The sequence below is a fragment of the Emiliania huxleyi genome, assembly GCF_000372725.1.
Source record: "Emiliania huxleyi CCMP1516 chromosome Unknown EMIHUscaffold_17, whole genome shotgun sequence".
NCBI lineage: Eukaryota > Haptophyta > Isochrysidales > Noelaerhabdaceae > Emiliania > Emiliania huxleyi.
In genome coordinates this window covers 475117-499130 of record NW_005200881.1, presented here as the reverse complement: position 1 = coordinate 499130, position 24014 = coordinate 475117, and the positions used below count along the sequence as shown (strand labels likewise).

Here is a 24014-nt window from a genome sequence, read left to right as displayed (position 1 = left end):
GTGCTGACGCCGATGACGCCGGCGGCTACGCAGCTACCCCCCCTCCTACACGGCGTGATCACGCCGGCGGCGGCGGCCGCCTGGGGAGCGCAGATGGCGGCGCAGAGGCACAGGCGGCGGCGACGGCACAGACGGCGGCGGCTACCCCCATCCAGACGCCGTAGGCATATGACTGTAGGGCCCCAGAAGGCTAGCTGGTAGCTTCATTTGTAGTAGCACAGCCGCCGGTGCTGGAGAGGGGTCCGCAGAGGTGGGGCGGGAGGGTTGAAAGAGAGACCCATGACCATCCCATGACTACATGGACCACACTCACATGTCTTTGCATGTAATTTTGTTATACTCTCATGGGGCACAAGAAAGAGGCTCTACGGGGTCTGTGTACGGTCTGTGCTGCTGTCAGGCTGTCAGCGCTGCTGTCAGGCCACTGTGTGCTGTCGGGCTGTCAGGCAGCTGTCAGGCTGTCACGTTAGGGCCTGACAGCGACGGGTCACCTCGCCTGTCAGGCTCTGCTGTCAGGCTGTCAGATACGTGCTGTCAGACTGTCAGAGAAAGTGCTGTCAGCGCTGTCAGGCTGTCGGGCACTGTCAGGCGCTGTCCGGGGTTTGCTGTCAGTCTGTCAGACCAGGGCTCAGACTGCGGAGGCCGCCCGGAGCGGACGGCATCGGCCGCCGAGGCGCGAGGGAACGTTGGCCGTGTGCTCGAACTTTACCGGTATTGAGACCGGTATTTGGTGATATTTTGATTAACTTTGAAGTGGTATGGTATAGTGGTATGCGAAAGTGGTATGCGGAGTGTTGACTAGTGTTGATTAGTGTAGCGGCTGTGGGTGTGGTCCCAGGAGGCGAAGCCATGCAAAAGTGCGGGTATTACCCGGGTATACCTGGGTTTTTGCAGGTATACCCGCAAAATACCGGGTATTTTGCCGATTTCGCCGATTTAGCCGCAAAAATGCACTCGGACTCGCTTTGGTTTCCGTGAGGCAGGTGGTATCCCATACCACTTTTTGATTAGTGCAGGCCTAGGGTTTGATTAGCCAAAAACTCCCATACACCGGTAAAGTTCGAGCACTGATACGTTGGGAAGAGGCACGAGGAGGGCGGCGACCTCAACCGACTATGGAGGACCCGTCACCAGACGACGCAGGGCAGACGACGGTGAGGCGGAGCAGACGCGCAGGGCGAGACGAGGGAGGGAGCAGGACGTTGCGGAGATCAGCAGGAGGATGTACGAAAAGATTAGTTAGTAGGAGCAGCAGGGACCCGAGGGACAATGTCGAAGATGGCTAGACGCTAGTGCTAGTCCCCCATCGGGAGGACGACCCCGGCTAGTTGCCGACCACACCCACAAAGAACCCTGCAAAAAGATCGCACGGGCGGGGACCTGTTCCTTTTTACCCACCTCACAGTAGAGAGGTGTCCGTTTTTGACCGCGCAAGACATAAGGGTGGCTAAGGGCTCTGCCCGCAAGGCGCCCGCGTCGCAGACGCGGTACCATTGGCAACTACATGACATACCCCCACACGAAAAATATAATTAAAATTCGTGCATATCGTCGGATTTTCGTTCGGCGACGCAAACTTCTCGTCCGGCGGTCAACACGGCGCCCGGGCAAGCCTTCACAGCTGGTGGCAAGACATCCGTAAAATTGAAACCAAGAACGCCAAATCAAACTTTCGGAGCAACTGAGGGAAAGCCGCTGATGGAGGCCAGCGTGCCCGCGGCCGCCTCCCGCGCAGCACCGCCGCTGCGGAATCGGATCGAGCCCATGGAGGAGGAGGGCGCAGTCGGCCAGCGCAGCAGGCGGAGTCCCTCCCCGCGCCGGAGCCCCCCTGCAGTCGAGGGAGTCCTCGTTGGCGATGAAGGTGGCGACATCGAATCGCGGCCGACACACGTCACGTGGGAGGAATGGGCGATGAGCGGGAACGATTGCGCGCTACGACGCCGACTCCGCCGTGCTCGTGGCCGCCACGACGCCGACTCCGCCGTGCTCGTGGCCGCCAAGCAGAAAGCCGCGCTCCAGGAGCACGCCAAGATGCAATGGCTCGCTTGCTTCGATTCAGCTCTCTCGGCAGCAGAAGTGGGGCTGGAGCGGGTGGGGGTGGATGCCGATTGAGGGGGAGCGTCTCCAGCTGCGCTAGTCGAGGGACTCGGTAGTTGTGACCCCCCTGAGTGAGGACAGGAGAGATAGAGCGTTTTGTGGTGTTGGTGTACGCAATAACGGGACAGGGTGGTTGTTCTCTCTATCTCCTCTTCTAGCTCTTAGCATGAGCTGCGCCCGGTGTCCGACCCCTTTTGCGCCGCAACACCTTAAACTTTTAGGCCCTCCAAATTCGGGTCGGAGCGTAGCGGAGTGGGCCCCGAGTTTGAAAAGGGCGACGGACGCTTGCGTCCTAGCCTCCAACAACGCCTCCCCGGCGCAGAGGGGCCCCCGGAGGGATGCACAACCGCTCCACGCCACGCCGCTTGCGGCGGTCCTCTTCCCAGCTCCGCTGAGGGCCCGCGCGTTATATTTATTTTGTGTAACAGATGCCCAGCCGGTGGTCGCGACTTCCTCACTTCCAGGGCAGGAGCGTTGTGCGTGTGATCGCGTTGCAGTCCGATGCTCGACGCGGGCCTCGAGCGGCTTTCTGGGCTCCTGTCGCTCGCAACAGAGGCGAGTCGAGACGACATGGCTGCTTGGTCGCGTGCCGCCCCGGTGCGTGCGATCCGCCATTGCGACCTCAAGCGATGTCTCCAGATTGCTGCCGCCGAGGCTGCGGAAGCGCATGCAATGGTGGCGCATGCGGCCGCACAACGCGCGCGCTGGTTCTTCGTCCCCGTCTCAAAGGCCGCCGGCGGCTCGTACCATTGCGGTCGCTTCCTTCTCCGGCTGGGCGAGTTCGTGGATAGGACCGGCCGCGAGCCCATTTGTGCCTACTTTACTCCGGCGGCGGCGAGAGCAGCCGAAATCGTTGCCCCGTGCCGTCGAACGGAGGGTAGGTTGGGCCAGCGGGCACAGAAGCAAGTCGTGCTACGCGTGCGCAGTGTGCATACGCACGATCGAGCAGTGCGCGCCTCGGACGGCGCCGCCGCCATGCTTTGGAAGATGATGCCTGTGGAGGAACTTCCAGCAGTGGTAGTGCGAGTGCGGCACCGGTCCGGTGTCAACAGCAACGCGCCGTCTAGTCGAGCTACTTGATTTGCTGTTTTTAGTAGAGTAAACTCTACCGCATATTCCTCTCAAATTCTCGAGACTCGATTACTCTCTCGCCCCGCCCCCCGAGGTGTGTGCCGTGAAATGAGACTTTTGAGAGAGTTTTTGAGAGACTGGCAGCCAAAATAAATAATTAGATATATAACGGACACCTCTACTATTGAATGGGTAATGGGTAAAAAAAGGATCTAAAGAAACAAATTAAAAGTTTTCAAAAGGGGGGCAAGTTACGCGGCGAGGGAAAAGGGAGCAAAGAGGGCCACCAAAAGGGACAAAAGGGACGCGGTAAAGGAGCAAAACGCGGTCCCCGCGGCGCGAGATGCGGTCTTTTTTGTCGGCGGAGCACCGGAGAGGGAGGGGCGCAGGGCCAGGGGGGTGTATTATACTCTTTGTGGCGCACCAAACAAAACATATCGCGCGCTGCGCGACACACACTAAAACACACTACTACGAAGCGGCCTGGCAAGCGCCTCGGCCGCCTCGCCCACGACCGTCAAGAAGAAGGTTTGCGCGTCGGCATAGTAGGCGCGCTGCACGCCCAAGATTGCGCCCACCCAGAGCCCATTCCATGCCAGCCGCACCGGCAGGCCGCGGAACAGGGCCGCCGCGCCCTCCTCCCTGTAGATCGTGGCGAGCGCGTCGGTGATGCCGGCGTACTGCGTGGCGGAGCTGCCCGAGCGCTGCAGCAGCAGGCGCGTGCGCACGACCTCGAGCGGCGTCGTCAGCCCGTTTGCGGCGACGGAGGCCGCCGTGTAGAGGAGCAGGTCGGCCGTCAGCGAGTCCAGGCCGACCAGGTAGTCGGCCCCGCCCGCGAGCCGGAGGAGCAGGAAGAAGTAGACGCGCAGCACGACCGTCGGCAGGTCGCACAGCGCGAGCAGCGGGTACGCGTCGAAGACGGAGAGCGCCGACGCGAGGCGCGAGGCGGCCCGCGAGGCGAGGCCTCCTCCCGCGCCGCCGCCCTCGCCGCCCGCACCGCCCTCGCCGCCCGCACCGCCCTCGCCGTCCGCACCGCGCGCACCGCGCTCGCTGCTCGCACCGCCGCCGCCTGCAGCGGCGTCTTCCTCGCCGTCGAGCACGAGCGCGCTCAGCTGCGCCCTCGTCTTTTGCACCTCGGTGGGGGCCCGCACCAGCCAGTAGGCAACCTCGCCCGCCGCCACCGCCACGAGCGTCGCGATCGCGCGCCAGTCGAGGCCGAGCGCGACCGCCCACGCCGGCAGCGGCGGCGGCGACGTGTACTGCGGCGTGAAGTACTGCAGGAAGAGCGTACCGCTTCCGGCCGTGATGCCGAGCCGCGCCAGCATCTCCCGCCGCACCACGTCCTTGACCGCCCAGAAGACTGCCCCTTGAGGCGCCGACGTGAGGAGCGCGGCGTCGAGCCCCTCCCACGGGCGCTCGTACAGCAGGCGGGCCGGCGGCGGCGAAGGCGCGGGCGGGGGCGGCGAAGGGGCGGGCGGCGCGGCGGTGGCGCTGGCGGCCTCCCTGCCGGCGACGGTGGCGTTGAGGTTGAGGACGCTCAGCGCTGTGGCGAGGTCCTCGCGCCGCAGCGCGCGGCTCTGCGCCGACTGCTGCCGCGCCTACAGGCCGCACGAGGAGAGCCTCGTGCGAGAGGTGCCGCCCGCTCCGCCGACGCAGAGACAGAGAGAGAGAGAGCCCGGATGGTGTCGAGAGGGTGCATCACGATGACGCGACCAACCTCGACGGCAGTGCCCGCGAGCAGCCCAGCCTGAGCCACCTCGAGGTCGGAGCTGACACGCCCGGTGAAACGGAAGCGCTGCAGCTTTGGCGAGGCGGCGGCGTCCTTGAAGACGAGGTAGCCATTCATGTCCTCGTCGAACACGGTCTGCAGCCCTGCCTCGTCGCGCGCCGAACTCTGCAGCGCGGCGGCGGACGGCTGCGACGCCGCCGAGGGCCGCAGAGTGGCGGACGTCTGCGCCGGAGGTGTGGATGACAGCGCCGGCCGCTGCGTGCTCACGACGAGCCCCGCGAGCGCAGCCAGCGCGGCAGGAGTCAGGTGCGGCAGCGGCGGTGGCGGCAGCCTGAGTGCCGTGGCAGTATGTTGGGCCAGGAGGAGGAGGAGGAGTGGGATCGGCATTGCACACGTTTGGCGGCTGCCGATCCACCTACGCCAGGCGGCGGCGCCGAGGAGGATTCTTTTTCCGTTCCTGTCGAGAGGGGCGCCAGCAGAGCGGCGTCTTTCTTTCGCGCGCAGTGATTTGGTCGAGTCGCGGTGCTGCCTCCGCGCTCGGCGTTCACCTCCAAGCACAACGGGGTGCAAGGGCCGCCCAGAATGCCATCCGGGCGGGCTCGGTTGGCAGCATCATCCTCGGGGACAGGAAAAGCCCGAGGTGACGCGGCACCTCAACGACACGTCCGTGACTGACATCTGCGAGATCGGCGGCGACTTCGCCACGATGCGGGACGTGCACTACGTACTACGAGGTCAAGTGCTGGAACTCGCTCATCAAGTCGACGACGGCGGGGAGGGGCTCGTGGGACAATGGTGGCAATATGTGGCGTCGGTGGGCCACCTCTACGGGTTTGGAAACACGCTGGACAAGGCGTTGACGGGAGTCGTGGGGTGCAAGGAGCGTGGCCGGCAGGTGGACGGGCCGCTCGACCACTCGACTGGAAAGGGATGGGTCAAAGACCAGGCGTATGTTCCCGTTACGGAAAAGCATGCGCGACGCTGCCTCTTTGCACCGCTCGCTCGCGGCTGCGGGAGACATGGCCGCCGATGCGGCTCGCACTCGCTCGGCGGGCCTCCGTCCCACAGCCGCCCGGGCGTGCCACGGGTCTGCCTGGCGCTGCGCTGCTCGCACGCTGCACTGCACAAAGCTGCGACAACAAGGGGAGGCTCCTGAGCTTGAGCGTTGAGCAGTGCAGCTGCGGGCGCTCGTGGGCGGCTGTGCAGTGGTGAGAGTGCCTGATTGGAGGCGAGCTGGTGCTGCGCCAGGGTGCGCTGATGCGCTCTTGCTCTGTGCTGAGGCATGCTGGCTGGCGCCCAACACAATGCCCTGGATGCATTGCTCCACGCCGTGCTGGCTGGTGCAGTACTGCCAGTGCGCCGACTGGCGCGCAGGGTGCGCGTCGCCGCGCGTGGCACGGGTGGCTCGAGAGGCGCGGCTGTCGTTCAACCCCGCGGCGCATGTGCGCCGCGGAAGCTGCTCGACAGGCTGCGGGCATCGCTGCGGCAGAAAGCGCCCGCCCTCTGCTTTGCTTTCGCCCGCGTTTTACGACAACTTTCGGTTTATCATAGCCGCCGAACTTTACCTCGCTGTTTCTTTATAGGCGTCTCGCAGCTGCGTATTCTCGTATTATCGTCGAGTAGTTGCGCGGGGGCGGTACGTATTCTCGTATCACTAGCTAGTGTCGTGTCCACTAGCTCCGAGTAGAGGGGGCGTTCTGCTGCTAGGGGAAACCCGGAGCGCGGTACTATCCCTCGGAGAGTATTCTTTAGCTCCGAGTAGAGGGGCGGCGTTCTGCAGTTAAGGGGAAACCCGGTACACGGAGCCAACCCTCGGAGACGTGTTATGGCCCTGCGACCGCGCACCCCCCCCTTACTTAGCTCTTAGGGGTCAGGGCTCTCTAGCCCGTAGCCCGATCCCGATCATCCGGCCCGCTGGGTGCGCTTCTGAGCTCCCCGGCCCTGGATGTGAGGCTACCAACTGCACTCCAAGTGCTCCAAGTATGGAAAGGGGTGGGTCAAGACGGATACGGGCTGGAAGTGGATGGGGGCGCAGTACTACGACGCGAAGTGGGTCAAGAAAAACATAACGCGGCTAACAATATACCAAGGTATAATCTCTCTTTATACACACACCTCCACCCTTCATTTTTATAATACTTTTTGCCTATAGAAGCGCCTCTGACTCGTCCGCCCCGAGTCTGCTGAAATCCACGCGACTGGAAAGGGATGGGTCAAAGACCAGGCGTATGGAAAGGGGTGGGTCAAGACGGATACATAACGCGGCTAACAATATACCAAGGTATAATCTCTCTTTATACACACACCTCCACCCTTTTTTATAATACTTTTTGCCTATAGAAGCGCCTCTGACTCGTCCGCCCCGAGTCTGCTGAAATCCACGCGCATTTTTGCTCCGATGCAACCTCGCCATCGGCGCAGCTGCGTGGTCCCCGGTTCGATTCCGTCGAGGGCTATGGTGTCCGAGTGGTCTAAGGAGGCTGACTTAAGCTCAGCTGGCGAAAGCCTCGCGGGTTCGAACCCCGTCCATAGCAGAACCCTTTTGTGCACCTCCCACCTCCCTCTCGCACCCCCGTTCGCCATGCACACCAGTCCTCCCCCGTCTCTATCCTAAACCACGCCTCTCAACCTCCCATCCTCAGCACACCAAAACCAAATCACCACCAACATCACACCTACAACAAAACCAATCGGCACTCCTCTCGTAAAACCCCCCTTACCCTTCACAAAAAAGAAAGAGGTACGGGTGAGGTGGCTCCCAGCGCCGCTCGGCCAGTAATGCTCAGGGCGCTGCTGCTGGCCACCGCGGCGGCGGCGGTGGCCGCCGACTCCCCTCGGCCTGACCTGGCCTCGCCCGGCGCCTCGCCGCCAGTCTCGCTGGAAGACATCGCGGCACCCGACGCTCCGCCGGCCGACAGCAGCGACAGCGAGGAGCGGCGTCCGACGCCTCTAACGCCGCCCGCGGCGCCACTGCCGACTGTCGGTCAAACGGTGCAGCCCCGCTCGTCGGGCTTTCCCCAGTGGCCGCGGCGCCCGGGCACCAAACCACCGGCCGGAGGAGCAGGAAAGGTGCACCTGGAGGACGAGGTGCACTTGGAGGAGGAGGAGGAGGAGGAGGAGGAGGAGGAGGAGGAGGAGGAGCAGATAGTGGAGGAGGAGGACGACGACGACGATGACGACGAGGAGGAGATTGTTCCAGACACGCTGAAAGACGAGATGCGGGCAAGGACGACAGAGGAAGAGGCGCCGCCGCCGCTAGAGCGCACCGGGATGGACGCGGGGGCGCCGCCGGCCGCCGCAGAGGCGGCAGCGGCGGCCGAGGCTGCGGCAGCAGAGGCGGTTGCGGTAGAGTCAGCCGAGGTGGAGGCAGTGGCGCCAAAGGAGGCGGAGGAGGCAGCCTATGCGGAGGCGGCTGCGGAGGCGGCTGCGGAGGCGGCAAAGGCGCAGGCAGAGGCGGAGGGAGGGGCCGATATTACCGCGGCCGAGGCGGAGGCGGCGCGCCGGCTGGACGCGAATCTAAAGGCCAAGGCGGAGGCGGAGACGACTCGTTCGCGACTCGCGCGTCTCAAGGAGGCCGCCCAGGCGGAGGTCGCCAAGGCGGAGGCGGAGGCGGAGGCGGAGGCGGAGCTCAACGCGGCGGCGGAGGCGGCGCGGCGAGCCGAGGAGGAGGCCGCCGCCGAGGCGGCGCGTGCGGAGGAGGCGGCGATGGACGCGGCGATGGCAGCGTCGGAGGTCTCCGACCTCCCTCCTGCCTCCCCTCTGCCCGCCGCGCCGCCCGGTGCCGGCGAGGCAGCAGGCGCTCTGCCTCCCTCGCGGCCCCCGCCGCCCGACGCGAGCGCAGAGGAGGCGCTTGCACCGCCACGGCCGCAGCTTCCGCCGAACGGCACCGCCAGCCGCGCGACCATCACCCTCGAGGTCGACTTCGCGCTCGCCACCGCGCAGCGCGCAGCCTTCGACGCCGCCTTCGCGAGCGACATCTCCCGCCCCCTCGCCGTGGAGGAGGAGGCCGTCTCGGTCCTCTCCCTCTCCGCAGGCTCGACCGCGGTCGTCTTTGAAGTGGCGGGCGTGGCGGACGCGGGCCGCGCGCTGCAGGAGGAGGCGGAGCTCTTTTTCGACGCCGTGGCGGAGCAGGTCAACGGCGGAGAACCGGTCGGCAGCCGCGACCTCGCCAGCTTGCCTCCAGCGGCAGCGCCGCACGACCCTCGGCTTGGCGGACACGCGCCAGCGGCGCCCGCGCAAGCTCCGCCGGAGGAGGAGGAGGCGCCGGAGGAGGCGCCAGCTCCTCTGCCCTTCTCCTCGCCGCCGGAAGGGCCCGCTTTGCACCCTCCGGGCGCGCCTGAGACAGCGCCTGAGACAGCGCCTGAGACAGCGCCCGAGACAGCGCCCGAGACGGCGCCCGAGCCGGAGGAAGAGACTCTCGAGGAGGCCGACAGCCACGACGGCGGCGCCGGCGCCCCCGAGCCGTTGCCGCCCGCCGCGCCGCCCGAGGAGGCGGGAGAGGAGGCGCCGCCAGGGCCGCCCGCCCGTCCGGGGGAGGATGTCGCGGGTGCGGACGAGCCGCCCCTCGACGAGCCGCCCCTTGACCCGTACGCCTACGGCGACGCGCTCGACGGCGGTATCGACGGCGAGGCGCCCGCGCCCGGCGGCCCCCCCGAGGAGGTTGAGCCGCCCGAGGAGCAGCCCCCGCCCGCCCCGTCGGAGGAGGCGCACGAGGAGGCGCCCCCCTCCATCGAGGCGCCCTCTCCCGCAGACGCGCCGCCGGCGGGCGACGAGGACCCTCCCCTGCCCGCGTCATCACCGGCTCCGCTTCCCGACCCCGCCCCCGCCGATCCGCCGCCCCCCGCCGGACCCTCCATCGCCGAGCGCGCCGCCGCCGCCGCCGCCGCCGCCGCCTCCGCCGCCGCCGCCACTGCGCGGGGGGCGGCCACCGCGCTCTCTGCGCTCGCCGGCGGCGACGCGAGCGCGCACGATCCCGCCGCGGCCGCCAACCAGCGGTCGCTGCTGCCCATGCTTGCCCTCTCCGGCGCCGCACTCCTCGCCCGCTCGCCGCACCTGCAGCCCTTCTTCGCCGCCGCCGCCGCGCCCGCCGTGCTGCTCCCGGCCTCTTCGATGCAGCGGCTGCTTTCGCTCGCGGGTGGAGGCGACGCGCGCGCTTGCGTGCTCGACGACGGAGTCGAGGCGTGGGCGATCGCCGGCCTGGCGCCTGGCGGAGGCGCGCTTGGCGGAGGCGCGCCGGGCGGAGGCGCAGCCTCGCGGCTGCCCCACCTGCTCCGCTGCGTCGCCACCGCCGCCGCGCTCGCGCTGTACAGCCGCGCCGCTCCGCGCGCGCGGCGCGGCGCCGAAGCGGGCGCGCTCGTCGCCACCTTTGCCGTCGGCGCCCTCCTCGACGACGGCCTGCTCGCGCCTCCCCGCGGCGCCGCCCCGGCAGACGAGCTGCTCGCGGCGCGGCACGCGTGCGGCGGCAGCGCCTCGCTCAGCCTGCTCGGGGCGGCCCTCGTCGCCTCTCTCGCCCTCGCGCGCGCGCGCTGGCCGCACGCATGCGCCGCTTCGCTCGGCCTCTTTTGCCGCTGCGCGCCGCCGCTGCTGCCTTTCCTGCCCTTGCCGCTCCTCCACCTGGTCGGGGAGCACTGCTTCGACAACGACGAGGTGGGCGCCGCCAAGCGCCGGGCCGACGACGAGGGGTGGCGCGGAGGCGGCCACGACGAGGGCGACGGCGTCGGCTACGGCGCCATGCAAGGCGCGGGAGGGGCGGGGCTGCGGCGGCGCGGCGGCGGCGGCAGGCAGCGCGAGGAGCCGACCGGGTGGGGCGGGGCAGTGGGCCACCCATCGCCGCCGCCGCTTGCCGGCGCGGCGGGCCGTCGCTTCTCTGCTGTGCGGCTATTTCTTTTGCTCGCGAGCTTGTGTGCTGGCCCGCCGTCGCTCGCTCTCTCCGAGCGGCTGCCACCACACTGCCCTCACCCGCCGCTTGTCGCTCTCTCTAGGTCCACTGCTGCCGGATGTCGCGTCCCGCGTGGCGGACAGGTTGGCGGGCACGGAGGGCGATGAGCCGAGTCCGTCGATTGCCGCCGCCATCGGCGCCGAGCCGACCGACTTCAGCGGCCGCTTCGCGAGCGCTTTTGCAGCCGGCGATTGCGCGGCGAGCGGCGCCTCAGTTTGGTCGCTGGGTTCTGCGTTCTTTGCCCCTCCCGCATCGCACGCCGACCCTGACGCGCCGGCGGCGGAGGCGGCACACACGCCGCCGCCGCGGTGGGCGGTGCCGCTCGCCGCGGGCGTGGTTGCGCTGCTCATGGCGCCAACCGCTCTTCGCACGCTCCGCCGGCCGCGCGTTGAGATGCTGCCGGCCGGCCTCGCGATGCAGGCTCTGCCGCACGCCTAGCGGCACGGGAGGCGCCTCCACTGCCCCACCGACGCTTCGCCCTCTCCTGCGCGCAGGCGGCGCTCGGCGTGCTTCTCGTGCCGGGCTGCTCGCGCGCAACGCTGCCGCTGCTGCTCGCCGCAACCATCACCGTCGCCGCGCCGGCGGGCGTGCCGCAGGCGGCACTGAGCTCCTTGCTGCCGCCGTTACAGCAGCCACGCGTTGCTCCCTCCATTGCTCGCCGCGACAGCTCTCCCCCCGACGCTGCTCCCCCTCCTTGCCCTGCGCAGGCGCGCGTGCTGCTGCTGCTGCTCGCTCGCCGGCTCGCCGCCACCGCCTCCGTCGCGAGCCTCGCCGATCTGCCGGTGGCTCTATTCATGGCGGCGCTCCTCCTGCTCCTCGTCGCCCGCGCGCTCGCGGCATCGGTGGCCGCCGCCGCCCCTGACAGCCAGCGCTCTGCGCTGCTTCCCCCGCTCTGGGCGGCGATCTTGGCAGCCGTGGCGGCCGCCACGGCCGCTAGCCGCGGCGGGCAAGAGTTTGTCGGGGCGGTGCTCGCCCCTGCTGCGCGGCTCGACCTCGGCGTCGATCTGAAGCAGGGCCTGGCTCCGGCTGGGTGGGCGGGAGGGGTGAACGCGATCGCCGCTGCCGTGTTCGCCGCGCTCATCCTCGCGCTGGCGCATGCGAGCGCCGACCCGAGCGCCGACGCTGGCGCCGGCAGCGGCAGTCTCGACGCGCCCAGCAACGTGGGGGCGCCGGCTTTGGCGATGGCGGCAGGCGGCGGCGGTGCGGCCGCGGCGGAGGCGGAGGCGAGGGCGGAGGCGAGGGCAGCCGAGGCGGAGGCGCGGCACGAAAGGGCGATGGCGGAGCAGCGGTCGGCGCTTGAGGCGCGCGCTCTGCAGGCGGAGGCCAGCCTGGCGGCGGCAGAGGCGCGCGCAGAGGAGCTCGGCCGTAGCTTGGCCACGCAGGCCGCGCAGCCGCCGCCCGCCGCCGAGGTTGCCGCCGGCAATGGGGTTGCGTGGCATGGGCACAGCGCCACCCCTCCCTTTGACCGGTCGGCAAAGGCCGCGGCGCCCGGGCCTTCTGCGTATGACTCCGCCGCCCCAACTCCCGCGACACCCGGCAACTCCGCCCCTCCGCCGGTCGCTCACCAGACGACGCCGCGCCTCGCGGCTGCCATGCCCCCAAGCACGCCCACGGGCGCGCTCTACCCCGTTGATCCCGGTGTGGCAGCCGACGTTCCGCCCGGCGCCCCGTCCGGCGGGCTCTACCCCGTCGGCGCCGGTGCGGCAGGCGAGGTGCCGCCCGTCACCCCCATCATGGGGGGGCTCTACCCACTCGACTCCAGCCTGGGCGCGCCGCACACGCCTCCGAGTGAGCAGCCGACCACCCCTCGTGCCGCCGGGCCTCTCCTCCCTCGCGTGGGTCTCGCACCGCCGCGCAGCACGACGCCGGCGCGATCCGCCCGCAAGGCGCGCGGCGGCTGGGGGCGGGCGCCAGTTCGCGCCCCGCGTTACGCGAGCCCTGTTCTCGCTTAGGTGCTCGCGCCGGTGGTCCACTTTACGCCTTCCGAACCGGATGGCAGCCGGACGTCGCCGCGTCGGACACCGCGCGCTTCACCGCGCCGCGCCCGCCCGGAGATGCCGCTTTGATCGAAAGCTGTTCGCAGGTTTTCGGTTCCCTTGCACAGCGGCGGCTTGATGGAGGTCGTGTTGTGCTTCTTGTTTTGTGTTAGAGGCGCCCCGCGAGGCTCGTGGACGTGGTTCCGCCTAAGCATAACACCAACACGCATCCAGCACTCTCTATCTCTCTACTCTCAATATTTTCATTTAGATCGAACCCAACGTTTTCGCCTTGTGTCTCAAATATTTTCATTTAGAACCCAACGTTTTCGCCTTGTGTCTGTGAACTGTGTGGATGAGGAGCGCGGCGAAATAGTTGTTTTGGCACGATAGATTGCGAGAGAGCAAAGTCTCATTAAAAGAAAAAGAGAACGACAGTAAACCAGGGATGGCGATCAACGCGTGGACCATCCGAAGTAGTTTGCGTGTCACAACTCTGCTGCGAGGCTCTCTAGTCGAACAAGATGTCGGTCCGCCTGCAGCCCGGGAAGTACAAGAACACGGTGGGTCCCTGCTGTTGCCCGTCGGAGACCCAGTCGGGCACGGTCGACGTCTCTGAGTGTTGCTGCGACGGAGTGGTGCGGAGAGCGCGGCCCCGCAACACTCTCTGCCCCCTGCGACGTTTTGGGGAAATTCATGTGTTGAGGGCTTAACAATCGCCGTACGCGAAGAGGCCGGGGCCTCGAAGCCCCCCAGCAATATTTCTAAACTGTGCGCGTGCCCCTGGCAGAGCATCTTCGCACCATGTCACTGCCTTTGTCACGCTGCGGTGCCCTGTGGCACCTGCTGCAACGAAGAAGGCACCCAGTGCTACTATGCCTGGGTGTACTGCAGTGGCGCTCACGGCATGGGCGTAATCGCGTCCGACGGGGGCAAGAAGTTCGCCACCGACTGGTTTTGCATGAGCTGCGGCGAATACGTGCTCGAGGACGCGCCCACGGGCGCTCCTCCGACTATTGCGATGGAGCGCTGAAGCCGGCAGGGTGGGAGATGGAGCGGGCGGCTAGCTCTGCGCGAGTAGCTGCCGCACATCCCGGGTGCAGGTGTTTCGTTCGAGGCACCTCCTGCCGGGCGCGTGCAATCGAATGAGTCCTGCCATGGAGAACGAACAGTGAGCGCGTGTGATTGCACGTTTCGTGAATGCCGACACTTCCTCCACGCTGCGCAGCGGGAACTCACGCAAACCGCCGTCGCGCATCGTCTCTCGAAATTTGGCCCACTGCAGGGCAAACTAGTTTAGAGGAAGGGCAAGGGATGTATCATGAACTAGAGTAACGTTCCGGACCGGCCGGGGGCGAGCCCGCGCGTGGGATGACACGGCGTGTTTCACCCATCATACCAAAGCATCATCCTCGCAACTCACTCGCTCGCTCTCTCTCGGCGTGTCCCTCTTCACACGACGGCGCCGCGCCGCGCCCCGGAGAAATTTACCTTACCTTACCTTACCCCGGTTCCCGCGTCCTTTTAGCCGTTTTTGCGCCGCCGCCGCCGCCGCCGCCCCCGCCTCCGCCGCCGCCTCGGGCGCCTGCCTCGGTCCGCCGCTTCCGCCACCGCTGTCACAGCAGAGCGCGCCCATCTTTGTCGGCCTGACGTCGGCCGTGGACCACACACCAAGGCGCCACACACACGAAACTAGCGTCCCCGGCGGCGTGGCCCGAGCGACGTGCGCCCATCACACATCCGCGCCACGTCCCCAGCCGTCAGGCTCCACCGCCGGCGCAGCGGCTGCACCATCCCTTTGAGACGCCGACCCGTTCGTATCCGACCCGCGGGTGGCTGGGGACGCGTCGAGCGCTCTTCAGACTTCACGCCCCCCTGGGCACGAATCGGGCGCGAGCCGCTACCCCTACCGCGTTTGGCTCGCATCGCAGCCTCTGTTCCACGCGTGGGTCGCCTCGCAGCTGCAGGGGCGGACGCGTCGGCGGCACCGAGAAAAATAAGCGAGCGAAGGACGCAGCGAGTTTAAGGTCGCGGTGCGCGGACCGTGACTCGGATGGAAGTGCGCCGCGGAGGCGCGGTCCCCGATGTGAAGGCGTTCGCCCTTCATTCTTGCCCTGACACGTCGGCACTCGGAGTCACGTCCGGCACGCGGACTGAAAAAAAAGGCAAAGGGTAAGAGATAAATTAATTACATACAAGTTTTCAAAAGGGGCGCAAGTTACGTGGCGAGGGAAAAGGGAGCAAAGAGGGGCAGCAAAAGGGACAAAAGGGACGCAGTGACGAAGGGGGGGGGGGGGGGGGAGAATGATAAAAAGTTTGAAATGACAAATTAAACTATGCACGTGGACGGAAGACGAGATGCCTTACAAAGAAATGTACCATAGGGAGTTCGACATGTCGTCTCACAAATGGCACACGTCCTCTCGCAGATTTCAGAATACACCCAAGCCCTCTTGGAATTGTCTCAATCGAATTGCCAGAGATCTTTCCCCAGATGCACTCTATGTGGGCAGCCAAGAAATGAATGAATCGTCCCTCCGGTGGGGACGCAGTTCGTGTAGCGGAATTTCTCAACACCGACGCGTTCAGCGCACATACCGTCTTCGGTTCGAGAAAAAGTACATCCCGTCTCCATCAATTTGGATGCGAACAGCGACAGCTGCAAGCACGATTACCACTTTCGCTCCCGTTGCGTGTGGGGCAAATGTCGACAATGTCTTCTGGGGAGCCCCAGATGCCATGCATCGTTTGATTCAAACGTGGTACTCGAACGTTGACAAGTACTCGAAGCATCCTTCGACTGCACATAATCCTGAGAGAAGCATATGTCTAGCGTCGCGCGATGCGAACGTGACCATGTCATCGCACCTATGCCGAGGGCAGCGTATCTCATCCAGCGTCCAAAGTTGTACGTAGCAGTCCCCAAAGGATGACCGCACGCTGGGGGGGAAACGTGTCGTCGACATTCAAATGCGGTCAATCAGCGGGTAAAGATCAAGAAGACGGCAGTAGATTTGTATGTCATCGTCAAGCAAGAGAGAGAGAGAGAGATTTTCAAAAATCAAGCAAAGCCCTCGATTCACTTGCCAAAATCGCGACCCGGGGTGTTCGACCGGGCTAAAGTCTGTCTACGCCCACATCGCGTGTCAGAGTCGCGCAGTGGAAGTGCAGGTCACGGTAATCTAATAGACGGTGTACGAATACAAAAATGTAGGACCGCACATCTGGCTTCCCGCCCCCGGTGTGGTGCACTCAACTCTCCCTATCATCAGAGACGGAGCCGGCCGGGACGGATTTGAGTGGAGAGCACATGTTGATGACACCCGCCCGACTGTCCAACCCCTTAGATAGCCGGTGGGTGTCATCCGGATCATCAGCGCCGCCGCTTCTCGCAGGGCGAGTTGCAGCGGAGGCGCGTCATGTGGTGTGCTCTCCTCCTTGAGGCCCGTCCCATCCATGCTAAGTCACGTCACTCTACTTGAGGACCACGATCAGGCGGCGGCCGGCACCGAGTCCTTCGCGGCCTCGCAAACCTTGGCGACGGCAGCCGCGTCCCAGCTGCCACCCGAGCGGAGCAGTCGGTTATGTTGGAAGCCTCCGACGCGGATCAGGTCCTTGCCTTCAGCAGACTTGAGCTTGATGTAGCCGTGCTCGTCGACGTCGTCCCACGATGTCTCCTTCGGAACGTGCGCAAGCTGCACCGAGAAGCCCAACGAAGTGAGCGCGGCGATGAGCGGCTTGACGCGCTCGGGGTTGTGGTTCCACCGTCCTCAGTTCATGTAAGGGCCGTACTCGAGTGTGATTACGGGCGCGTCCTCGTCGTCGCACTGGTGGAGCGCGTTGAGAGCGTCGTTCTTGGAGGAGGCGCTCGCGTCGTTCGAGGTGCACATGAGCTAGGACGCGGCAAGCAAGCAAGGGGGGAGGGACAGCGGTGGACTGGACTCGTCCGGACACGTCGAGGGAATAAATAAAGAAACTACGGGGGCGCCAGAAACCAGACACGCCCAGAGCGGGATGAGTCTGTCTGCTGTGCATGTGTGAACATCAATCAACAACGCTGCTCAAACATGCGTGTCGCGCACTCATTCATGACCGGTCTCAATGTCCCGCCCCCCTGCCTGGCCTTCTAGGCCCGCGGGTAGTCTCCCCCCATCCCCAGGGCCTCCAGGGCTCGCACCTCAACCTCTCACAGACCCACGCACAGCGCCCTCAAGTATTTTCTTCTCAATAACACGGCAGTGAATTGTGGGGTCCCAACGACGGCGTGTGCATCCTCAGGGCCGCGATAAGCCGGCTCGTCGAGGTTTTTCAAATGTTGGCGGCCGACAAAGACCGCTTGATTTACAACATCAAGCGTCAAGCTCTCGCACTCCGCAAGCAGGAGCTCGAGATGATCGTGAGCCGCTACAACAACCTCGCGGGGCTCTGCTCCATCGCGGCGGGCTTCTCCTTCGACGCGCTCATCGAGATTGAGTTTCCGACGCCAGAGGAGGAGGAGGAGGAGCCGCTCTTTGAGATCGTGCCTCTGCGCACGCTCAGGCCCATCTTCTACCTGTGCACGTCGCTCGCGCTCGCGCTCGCGCTCTACGTTGTCGCCGTTGCCTCCTTCACCGTCGTGTACGGGCATCAGCTCGCTCTTCTCGGCTCGAGCTCGGGCTCGCTCGACAGGGCCGTGGCCGTGATGCTCAAGCAGCACCGTCCCCTCTTCTACACCGCCACCGGCGCGCTGCTCGCCGTGGTGGGCGCCGCAGTCTCCATCGCGTGGGTCAAGATGGGGCACCCTTGGGCCTTCGTTGCGACGGGCATGTTTGTGGTCCTCCTCGTCGTCGCCGCCCGCACACTCGGCGCGCCGCGCACGCCGCGCCGCGCCGTGCAGGCCCTCTCCCTTCGCCGCCGCCGCCGTCGTCGTCGTCGTCGTCTCTCTCTCTCCTCTCTCCCTTCCCCCTCATCGCCCGTCTCTTGACCAATCCTCGCGGCGCTGCCGTGCTTCGTCTCGCCTCTGGCGGGCCGCCTGCAGCCGCGCTCCCCACCCTCTCTCCCCTCCCACACAGGCCGCCTGCTCGGCGAGCTCAGCCCCGAGGCGATGATCCACGGCGATGCCAACGTACACGCGGGAGGCGGCATGGTCGACTTGGCGCCCGCCTCTCCCCGCCGCCCCTCCCTCCCTCTCCCTCTCTCTCCGACCACTCAATATGGCTGTGTTTCGCCTCAGTATCTACCCCACTCGCTTGCCTGCGCGTGTGGCGACCGTCCGATAACCTCCCCGCGCACAGGCGCGGCTGAATGCGACGCACGGACACGTCGTCCAGACGCATTCAGCCGAGGACGAGGCGCTCGTGCCTGGGGCCGCCTCGGGCTTGCGCTCCAAAGGCGCGTCCGGCCCCGGCCGCCCCTCCGCTCTCCAGGGCGGCTTCCTCTCGCCACCGCCGTGCGCCCCGAAGGTCCCGAATCTGACCCGCACCCCGGCACCGGCCGGTTCAGGCTACCCGCCGCCGGTGGACATGTACGGCGACCCGCTCGAGGCGCCCCGCTCCTCGGACTACTCCCGCTGGTCGCCGCCCTCGAGCCTGCCCTCGAACAGGCGCCCGTGGGGCAGCGAACACGGACACACGCCGTGGGCCCAGTTCAGACCGCACAGGGCCGCTGCCGGACCGAGAGAAAGCGCGGCTAGTGAGAGGCGAGAGTCCGAGGCGCCGAGTCGCCCACGCTCTCCCCCCCCCTCCTCTGCGCAGGACTGGCCACTCTGCCGACAGCGCCGCCTTTGGCAGGAGCGGGCGCGAGCAGCGGTGGGCGCCTCTCCTGCGCCAGGCGGGAGAAGGCACCGGAGGCGGCGGCACCGGAGGCGGTGGCGCCTCGCTCCTCGAGCGGCTCGTGGGTGCACCGCGTGGACACGCGGACGACGACGGCTCAAGGTGACCGAGGGAGATGAGACGCACAGGCGGGGGGCGGACGAGCGGGACGCGTGTTCGAGCGTGTGGGAGAGAGAGGTGCTGTGCCCCTCTTTCCCACCTTCCGTCTCTCGTGTGCACACCCATATATCTGTCCGCAAGAAGATGTCTGTCGTCTACTTGCACTGCTGTTTCGGCAATCCACTCGTGTACAGTCAAAATAGGTAACTAAGACTTAGCTGCCAGCCACCGAAGCAGCATCTCGTGCTCAAACGCCTCCTTCTGCGCGCGCCATTTCTCAGTCGCGCGATACTTCACAGTGTACGCCCTTTTACACTCTCCCAGCAATGCCCTTGGAGCCCGTCAGCCGTGCGACTGTCACGAGTAAAGTCGCCTCGGTCGACTTCACAGCCTTGCACTTACTGCACGTCTTAACTGCAGTGCCGTCCATTTCCTATACACATCAGACCCCCTTGAGATTTGATTGAGAACTTGTTGAGCTCGCGAGCTATCACGTGTGTTTCGTCGATCGGCCGTCCCTATAAGCAATCTCAGTGAGAATGGGGTGTGAATCTCAGGTCCACAGCAATTATGCGCGCCTTTTTTTCACGACGTGAGTTTTTAAATCTCAGACTGCAATTGGGACCTGCCGCACAACTGCCCTGCCCTGCCCTGCCCGATCCCCTACCTGCCCCGGGTGTGAAATCCACACTGCCCTGCCCTGCCCTGCCCACACTGCCGAGGTGTGAATACCTGCCCACTCCCGAGGTCTCGGAGAAACTTCTCTCTGTAGTATATGATGCTAGTTTAGATTGCTTTTCTGTACCTCGTCATCCCCTCCCCCCCTTCTCACACTCTCACACTCTCACGGATCAAACACAACCTCCTTCCAGTTCGGGGTCACCCCGTCAGGGTACGGGCAGCGGCCGCCCGGCATGGCGGCGAGCGCCGCCTTGATCGCGGCGCCGTGCCGCGTGTAGTTGACGCCGCCGTATCCCTCGAGGTTGCACCGGCTCGCACGCTCAAGCTCGATGGACAGCTCGCCGCCTTCCCGCACGTGGTAGTCGCACAGCATTGCGCGAGCGCACGACGTCGAGTTGTGCCGGTCTGCAAACGCGCCGCCGCCCGCCATGGGCACACCGGCGGCGGCCCTCCCCGCGCACGGCGGCGCACCGTCGGCGGGCTCGGGGAAGTCGGTCGGCGGCGTGAAGCCCCAAGTGCAGTTGTAGGCGGTGAAGGGGTTCATCCAGTCCCAGCCCGGCCGGTCCACCTCCGGCCAGTGGTCCTACATACACACTCCACTCCGTGCGTGACACGGGGGCGCGGAAGTGCACGCCGCCGCGGCGAAACTGCTCCTCCACAGGGCAGTACCTACGCACGGCACACGGCGGACGGTCAGGCGCCGCCCCTCCCTCCGACCCTCCCCTCCCGCCGGGCGGCACCGCGCGGACTCGTGCAGCACGTACCGCTGCAGCGCGTTGAAGGCGGCGTTCTGCTCCGTCGAGCCGAGCCACTTGCAGAGCCGGCGCAGGTCCGCCGCCCCAATCTCGACCAGCCGCGCGTCGGCGTTGGCTCGGCGCACGGCGGCGCCAACCTCGGACATCGGCGTCCCCGGCCGCAGCACGGCGGAGAAGGTCTCCTCCGCGGTGCCCGCCTGCGGGAGCGGAGCGTCCGGGTGCACCACCACGCGCACCGCCGCCTCGGTCACCGCGCGAGGCACTCGCGCGTCGTCGAGAAAGTCCGCCTGTCCGCGCGCCAGCAGGGCTGTGAGGTGAGAGGGCGCGAGGCTGTCTTGCGTGTCGCTCGGGAGTTGACGCGCGGCTCGATCGCTCGATCTGCTGCAGCGTCTCGGCCGCGTCTCCAGTCTACGAGCGCGCCTCCCGAAAGTCCACCTTCTTGTCGTTCCAAAACTTGATCTCGAAGAGCGAGTCCTGCGTGCAGCGGTATGGCAGCGGCATCGCTCGCGGCGCGGTCGGCATGCGGCAGTTCTCGAGGTGGCCCCAATAGCGGTCGCACGAGCAGGTGAGCGGGGGCATCACGAGCGCCGCGCCGAGCGCGCGACTCAGCGCGAGCAAGTCTCGCACGACCGCCCGCTGGATGGCGTCGAGCGCCATGTGCCGCTGCGGGGACCACTCCGGAAAGCGCCGCTCGACCGCCACACGCTGCGCCTGCGGGTCCGTCCGGCGAAGGGGCTGAGGTCCCGGGCCGGTGCCGCGGCGCTGCTTCCTTTGCCCCTGCGGCGCGCCTGCGAGTAGAGCGGCCCGACGAGGCGGAGGAAGGTGCCCTTGGAGTAGTAGTCGGGCGGGTCGACCGCCCACAGCGCCGCCTCCCTCGCGCGCTGCCGCTTGCCGTGCGGGTAGTCAGGCGTGTCCGAGTACTGGAAGGTGAAGTGGACGGTCAGCGGAGAGAGGCGGGGCAAGTCGTGCCCCGGCGCATTGTGCAGCCGCTGCATGAAGTACGTGTGTCCGCCCGTGAAGACGCGCAGCGGGAGCGTCGCCAGGCTGAAGCGCTGCGGCGCGCACCGCTCGCTCGGCAGGCACGGCGCGGCGCTCGCGAAGCCCTCCTTGGAGAGGAAGACGCCCCGCGTGGACGGGCTGATGCGGCCAAAGGCCTCCGGCCGGTGCAGCCCGTGCGCCGCTAGCGATGCGCGCCACGTCCTCATCCGCTCCGGCGAGGAAGTGACGGGCTCGATGCCGGCGTCGCGCACCATCGCCACAAAGATGAACTGGTCGTTTGTGTTCTCCGCCTCGCGCTTGGCGAGCATCGCCAGCCGCCAGGCCTGGGGGAGGGGGGCGGGCTGCGGCGGGGCGGGCGAGGGCGAGGGGCGCCGGGGCGCAGGGCGTGGAGCGGCGCCTGCAGGAAGGCCTTGGAGCCGTTGGTCGCCCGGAAGAGGACGACGCCAGTGTTGAGGTCGGTGCGGCGGCCCCAGCCGGCGCCGTGCGGCCACCGCTCGTAGCGGCCAAACGCGTCGTACTCCTCGTCGAGCTCGTCGGTCGACACGAGGACCTACCGGGGAGGGCTCCGCGAAGGTTCCGCGAGGAGGGCTCCTGCCGGCCGTCGAGCTGGTCAGTGGGCAGTAGGCACGTCCGCCATCGCGATGAGCTCCGCCTCGCGCAGCGGCGGCGAGTGCGGCACGCGGTAGGTCATCCAGCGCTCCCAGCCCGCGGAGAGCCAGACCACGTCGAGGTCCGAGATGAGCACGTCGTAGCCTACGAGGGCAGCGGTCTGGACATGTCCAGGATGCCCCCGCCAGCGAGGTCGGGAGAGGAGCAGGGCGTGACCGAGCGAGACGAGCTCCCACAGGAAGGCAGCCTTGACCAGGCCGAGCTCGAGGAAGGAGCTCTTGTGGTGCCGGTAGTACTTCCACTCCGCCGCGCCCTCCTGCACCACCGTCTTTGCCGCGGCCGACCGCTCATACGTCCACACGTCGAGCCCCTCCACGATCCCGAGCGCCGCGATGCCCTCTTTTGAGCAGGCCGCAAGCATCTGCGCGTCGGCCGCGCCCGCGACCGCCGGCTCGAGACCCGCGCGCCGCACGTAGTGCAGCCAGTTGCGCAGGAAGTCGAGCATCGCGCCGGAGCCGAAGGTAAAGTGGATCACGGGCGTCGTCGCGGGCCGCAGCGACCCAAAGAGCCTCCGCGCCGGCTCGTTGAGGCGGAGGTTTCCAAGGATCTCCGGCGCCAGAGGCGCCGTCACGGCCGCCGTAGCCGGGATGGCGGCAGTGCCGGCGCCGCCCGCCAGTCGAGGCAGCTTCTGTCCGCGCAGGACCGCCAAGCCAGTAGTCTCTTGGCAGCGCGTGGCGGTGATTACGTGGGCGAGGTAGAGTGTGACCGCGGCCGCCCCGATGAGCGCGAGAAGGGCTGTTCGGAGAGTCGGCATAGGATCTCCGGTCGACTCCAGTCGTCGCAGTGGCACACAAGAGTGGGACGCGCGAACAACACAATTGTGGGTTTTCTTTTCAAACTCATGTGAAGTGGACGGGGCCCTGAGCCGACCTAGCCCTAAACGGAATGGGGCGCCCAACACGTGCCCGGATTACTGTGCCTCCCCCGGGTGCAGCCTTCCGGTTCGTGAAGGGTCGGTGCGTGTCGTGACCCCCTGGAACACCCGTACCCCCGCACCATCTCCGTCGCTTGGTTCCATAACCTCTGCCACCACCGGGAGGCGGCCAGGGCTTCATAGACTCGGTCGAGAGACCCCAGATTGGCATCCATGCCTCTCTGGACAGGGTGGCCCGCCACAACGACCCCTGGAATTGCGACTCGCCGCTTTCCTCCCGCTGTGATTCTGTGTGAGCTCTGTGTCTTGATTTGCCAACAATATACCTACAACAAACTCATGTGGCTGGGTCGACCGCGCCCGAGTCAACAGGGCGGACGCGATGTGCTGGGCTCTCGATGTGTAAAACTCTGCCGTCCCTTCGGCGACGGCCCTGCCCGTGACAGACGGCGTCCCGACCGCCGGCCGGCCGCCGCCGCGCCTCCGGGGCGACGACGAGGGGCCCTCGCCGCCACGGCGCCGCCAGCGGCCATCGGCCGACCCCCCGGCTGCCCGAGTGCCATGGCTGCGGCTCTTCTCTCCGCCGGCGTAAAGCTCGGGCCTTGAGAGATGGTGATCCGGTCAGCCGCTTGCGCCTCCGGGACGACGTCGGGGGCTTCGCCGGCAAGGCGCCGCCAGTGGGGAAGACACCCCCCCCCTTCCCATCCCCCCCAGACTACCCCAAGTGTGCTATGGCTTCAACAACTTTGGCCACTGGCTTCATGACCACCCGGCCAGCCGTCATTGCACCTCCGGCGGACGATTTTTGGGGCTTCGCCGGCAAGGTGCCGCAGCGGGCATTGGCGCACTCTTTCCTGGTGGTTGCCATTGCTTCGCCTCATCGGCCGGCGAGAATCAAAGCACGAGCCGTGCTACCAGCGGAGCCGACATGGAGAAGGCATCGCGGCTTTGCACGCCCCCAACATTCCCCTGACAGCAGCGCCCCACGGCGTGGGCTGCGAGGTCACTCGGGGTGACCCAGGGGGCGGCGGGGGAGCACTCTCCCGCCGGAGTAGCGGGCGGTCTTCCCGCTACTCGCTCGTAGCCCACCACCTTCCCGACAGCCCCACCCGCTCGGTTTGTCCTCACTTCCCCCCCCTGCCCCGCCCCCCTTCAGGCAAGGCCCTGGCCACCAAAATCGCGCTCTGCGCTCCGGGAACGGGCAGCAGCGCGACGCAGTTCGAGAGCGAGCGGCGGCGGCGGCTTAGCACCAACCATGTCAGTGCAGGGGCTTGCTGCGTGGGCCCCCGCCACCGGACTCCGTCGGGCTTGCGTCT

The 24014-nt window shown here is 66.7% G+C and overlaps 5 protein-coding genes across 5 annotated transcripts; 2 read left to right on the top strand and 3 right to left on the bottom strand.

Annotated features, from left to right (window-relative positions):
- Positions 1–1698: 1698 nt before the first annotated feature.
- On the top strand, positions 1699–2112 carry EMIHUDRAFT_202691 (hypothetical protein; the record flags this gene model as incomplete). Its single annotated transcript, XM_005784474.1, has 1 exon — positions 1699–2112. One exon carries the CDS (start codon positions 1699–1701, stop codon positions 2110–2112), a length of 414 nt encoding a protein of 137 aa, XP_005784531.1.
- A 1514-nt stretch (positions 2113–3626) lies between these two features.
- On the bottom strand, positions 3627–5284 carry EMIHUDRAFT_99088 (hypothetical protein; the record flags this gene model as incomplete). Its single annotated transcript, XM_005784473.1, has 2 exons — positions 3627–4766; positions 4925–5284. 2 exons carry the CDS (start codon positions 5282–5284, stop codon positions 3627–3629), a joined length of 1500 nt encoding a protein of 499 aa, XP_005784530.1.
- An 8051-nt stretch (positions 5285–13335) lies between these two features.
- On the top strand, positions 13336–13844 carry EMIHUDRAFT_202685 (hypothetical protein; the record flags this gene model as incomplete). The annotated part of the gene is made up of 2 exons (XM_005784472.1): positions 13336–13449; positions 13602–13844. The coding sequence occupies 2 exons, from the start codon at positions 13336–13338 to the stop codon at positions 13842–13844; spliced, it is 357 nt and encodes a 118-aa protein (XP_005784529.1).
- Positions 13845–15984: 2140 nt separating this feature from the next.
- EMIHUDRAFT_449516 (hypothetical protein) lies at positions 15985–16747 on the bottom strand. Its single transcript, XM_005784471.1, has 2 exons — positions 16618–16747; positions 15985–16548 (listed from the first exon to the last, which is right to left on the bottom strand). The coding sequence occupies exons 1-2, from the start codon at positions 16699–16701 to the stop codon at positions 16303–16305; spliced, it is 330 nt and encodes a 109-aa protein (XP_005784528.1). The 5' UTR covers positions 16702–16747; the 3' UTR covers positions 15985–16302.
- Positions 16748–19499: 2752 nt separating this feature from the next.
- On the bottom strand, positions 19500–22578 carry EMIHUDRAFT_462719 (hypothetical protein; the record flags this gene model as incomplete). Its single annotated transcript, XM_005784470.1, has 9 exons — positions 19500–19984; positions 20016–20070; positions 20142–20353; positions 20393–20443; positions 20592–20867; positions 21011–21478; positions 21595–21705; positions 21784–21908; positions 21981–22578. 9 exons carry the CDS (start codon positions 22576–22578, stop codon positions 19565–19567), a joined length of 2316 nt encoding a protein of 771 aa, XP_005784527.1. The 3' UTR covers positions 19500–19564.
- Between the last annotated feature and the right edge of the window lie 1436 nt (positions 22579–24014).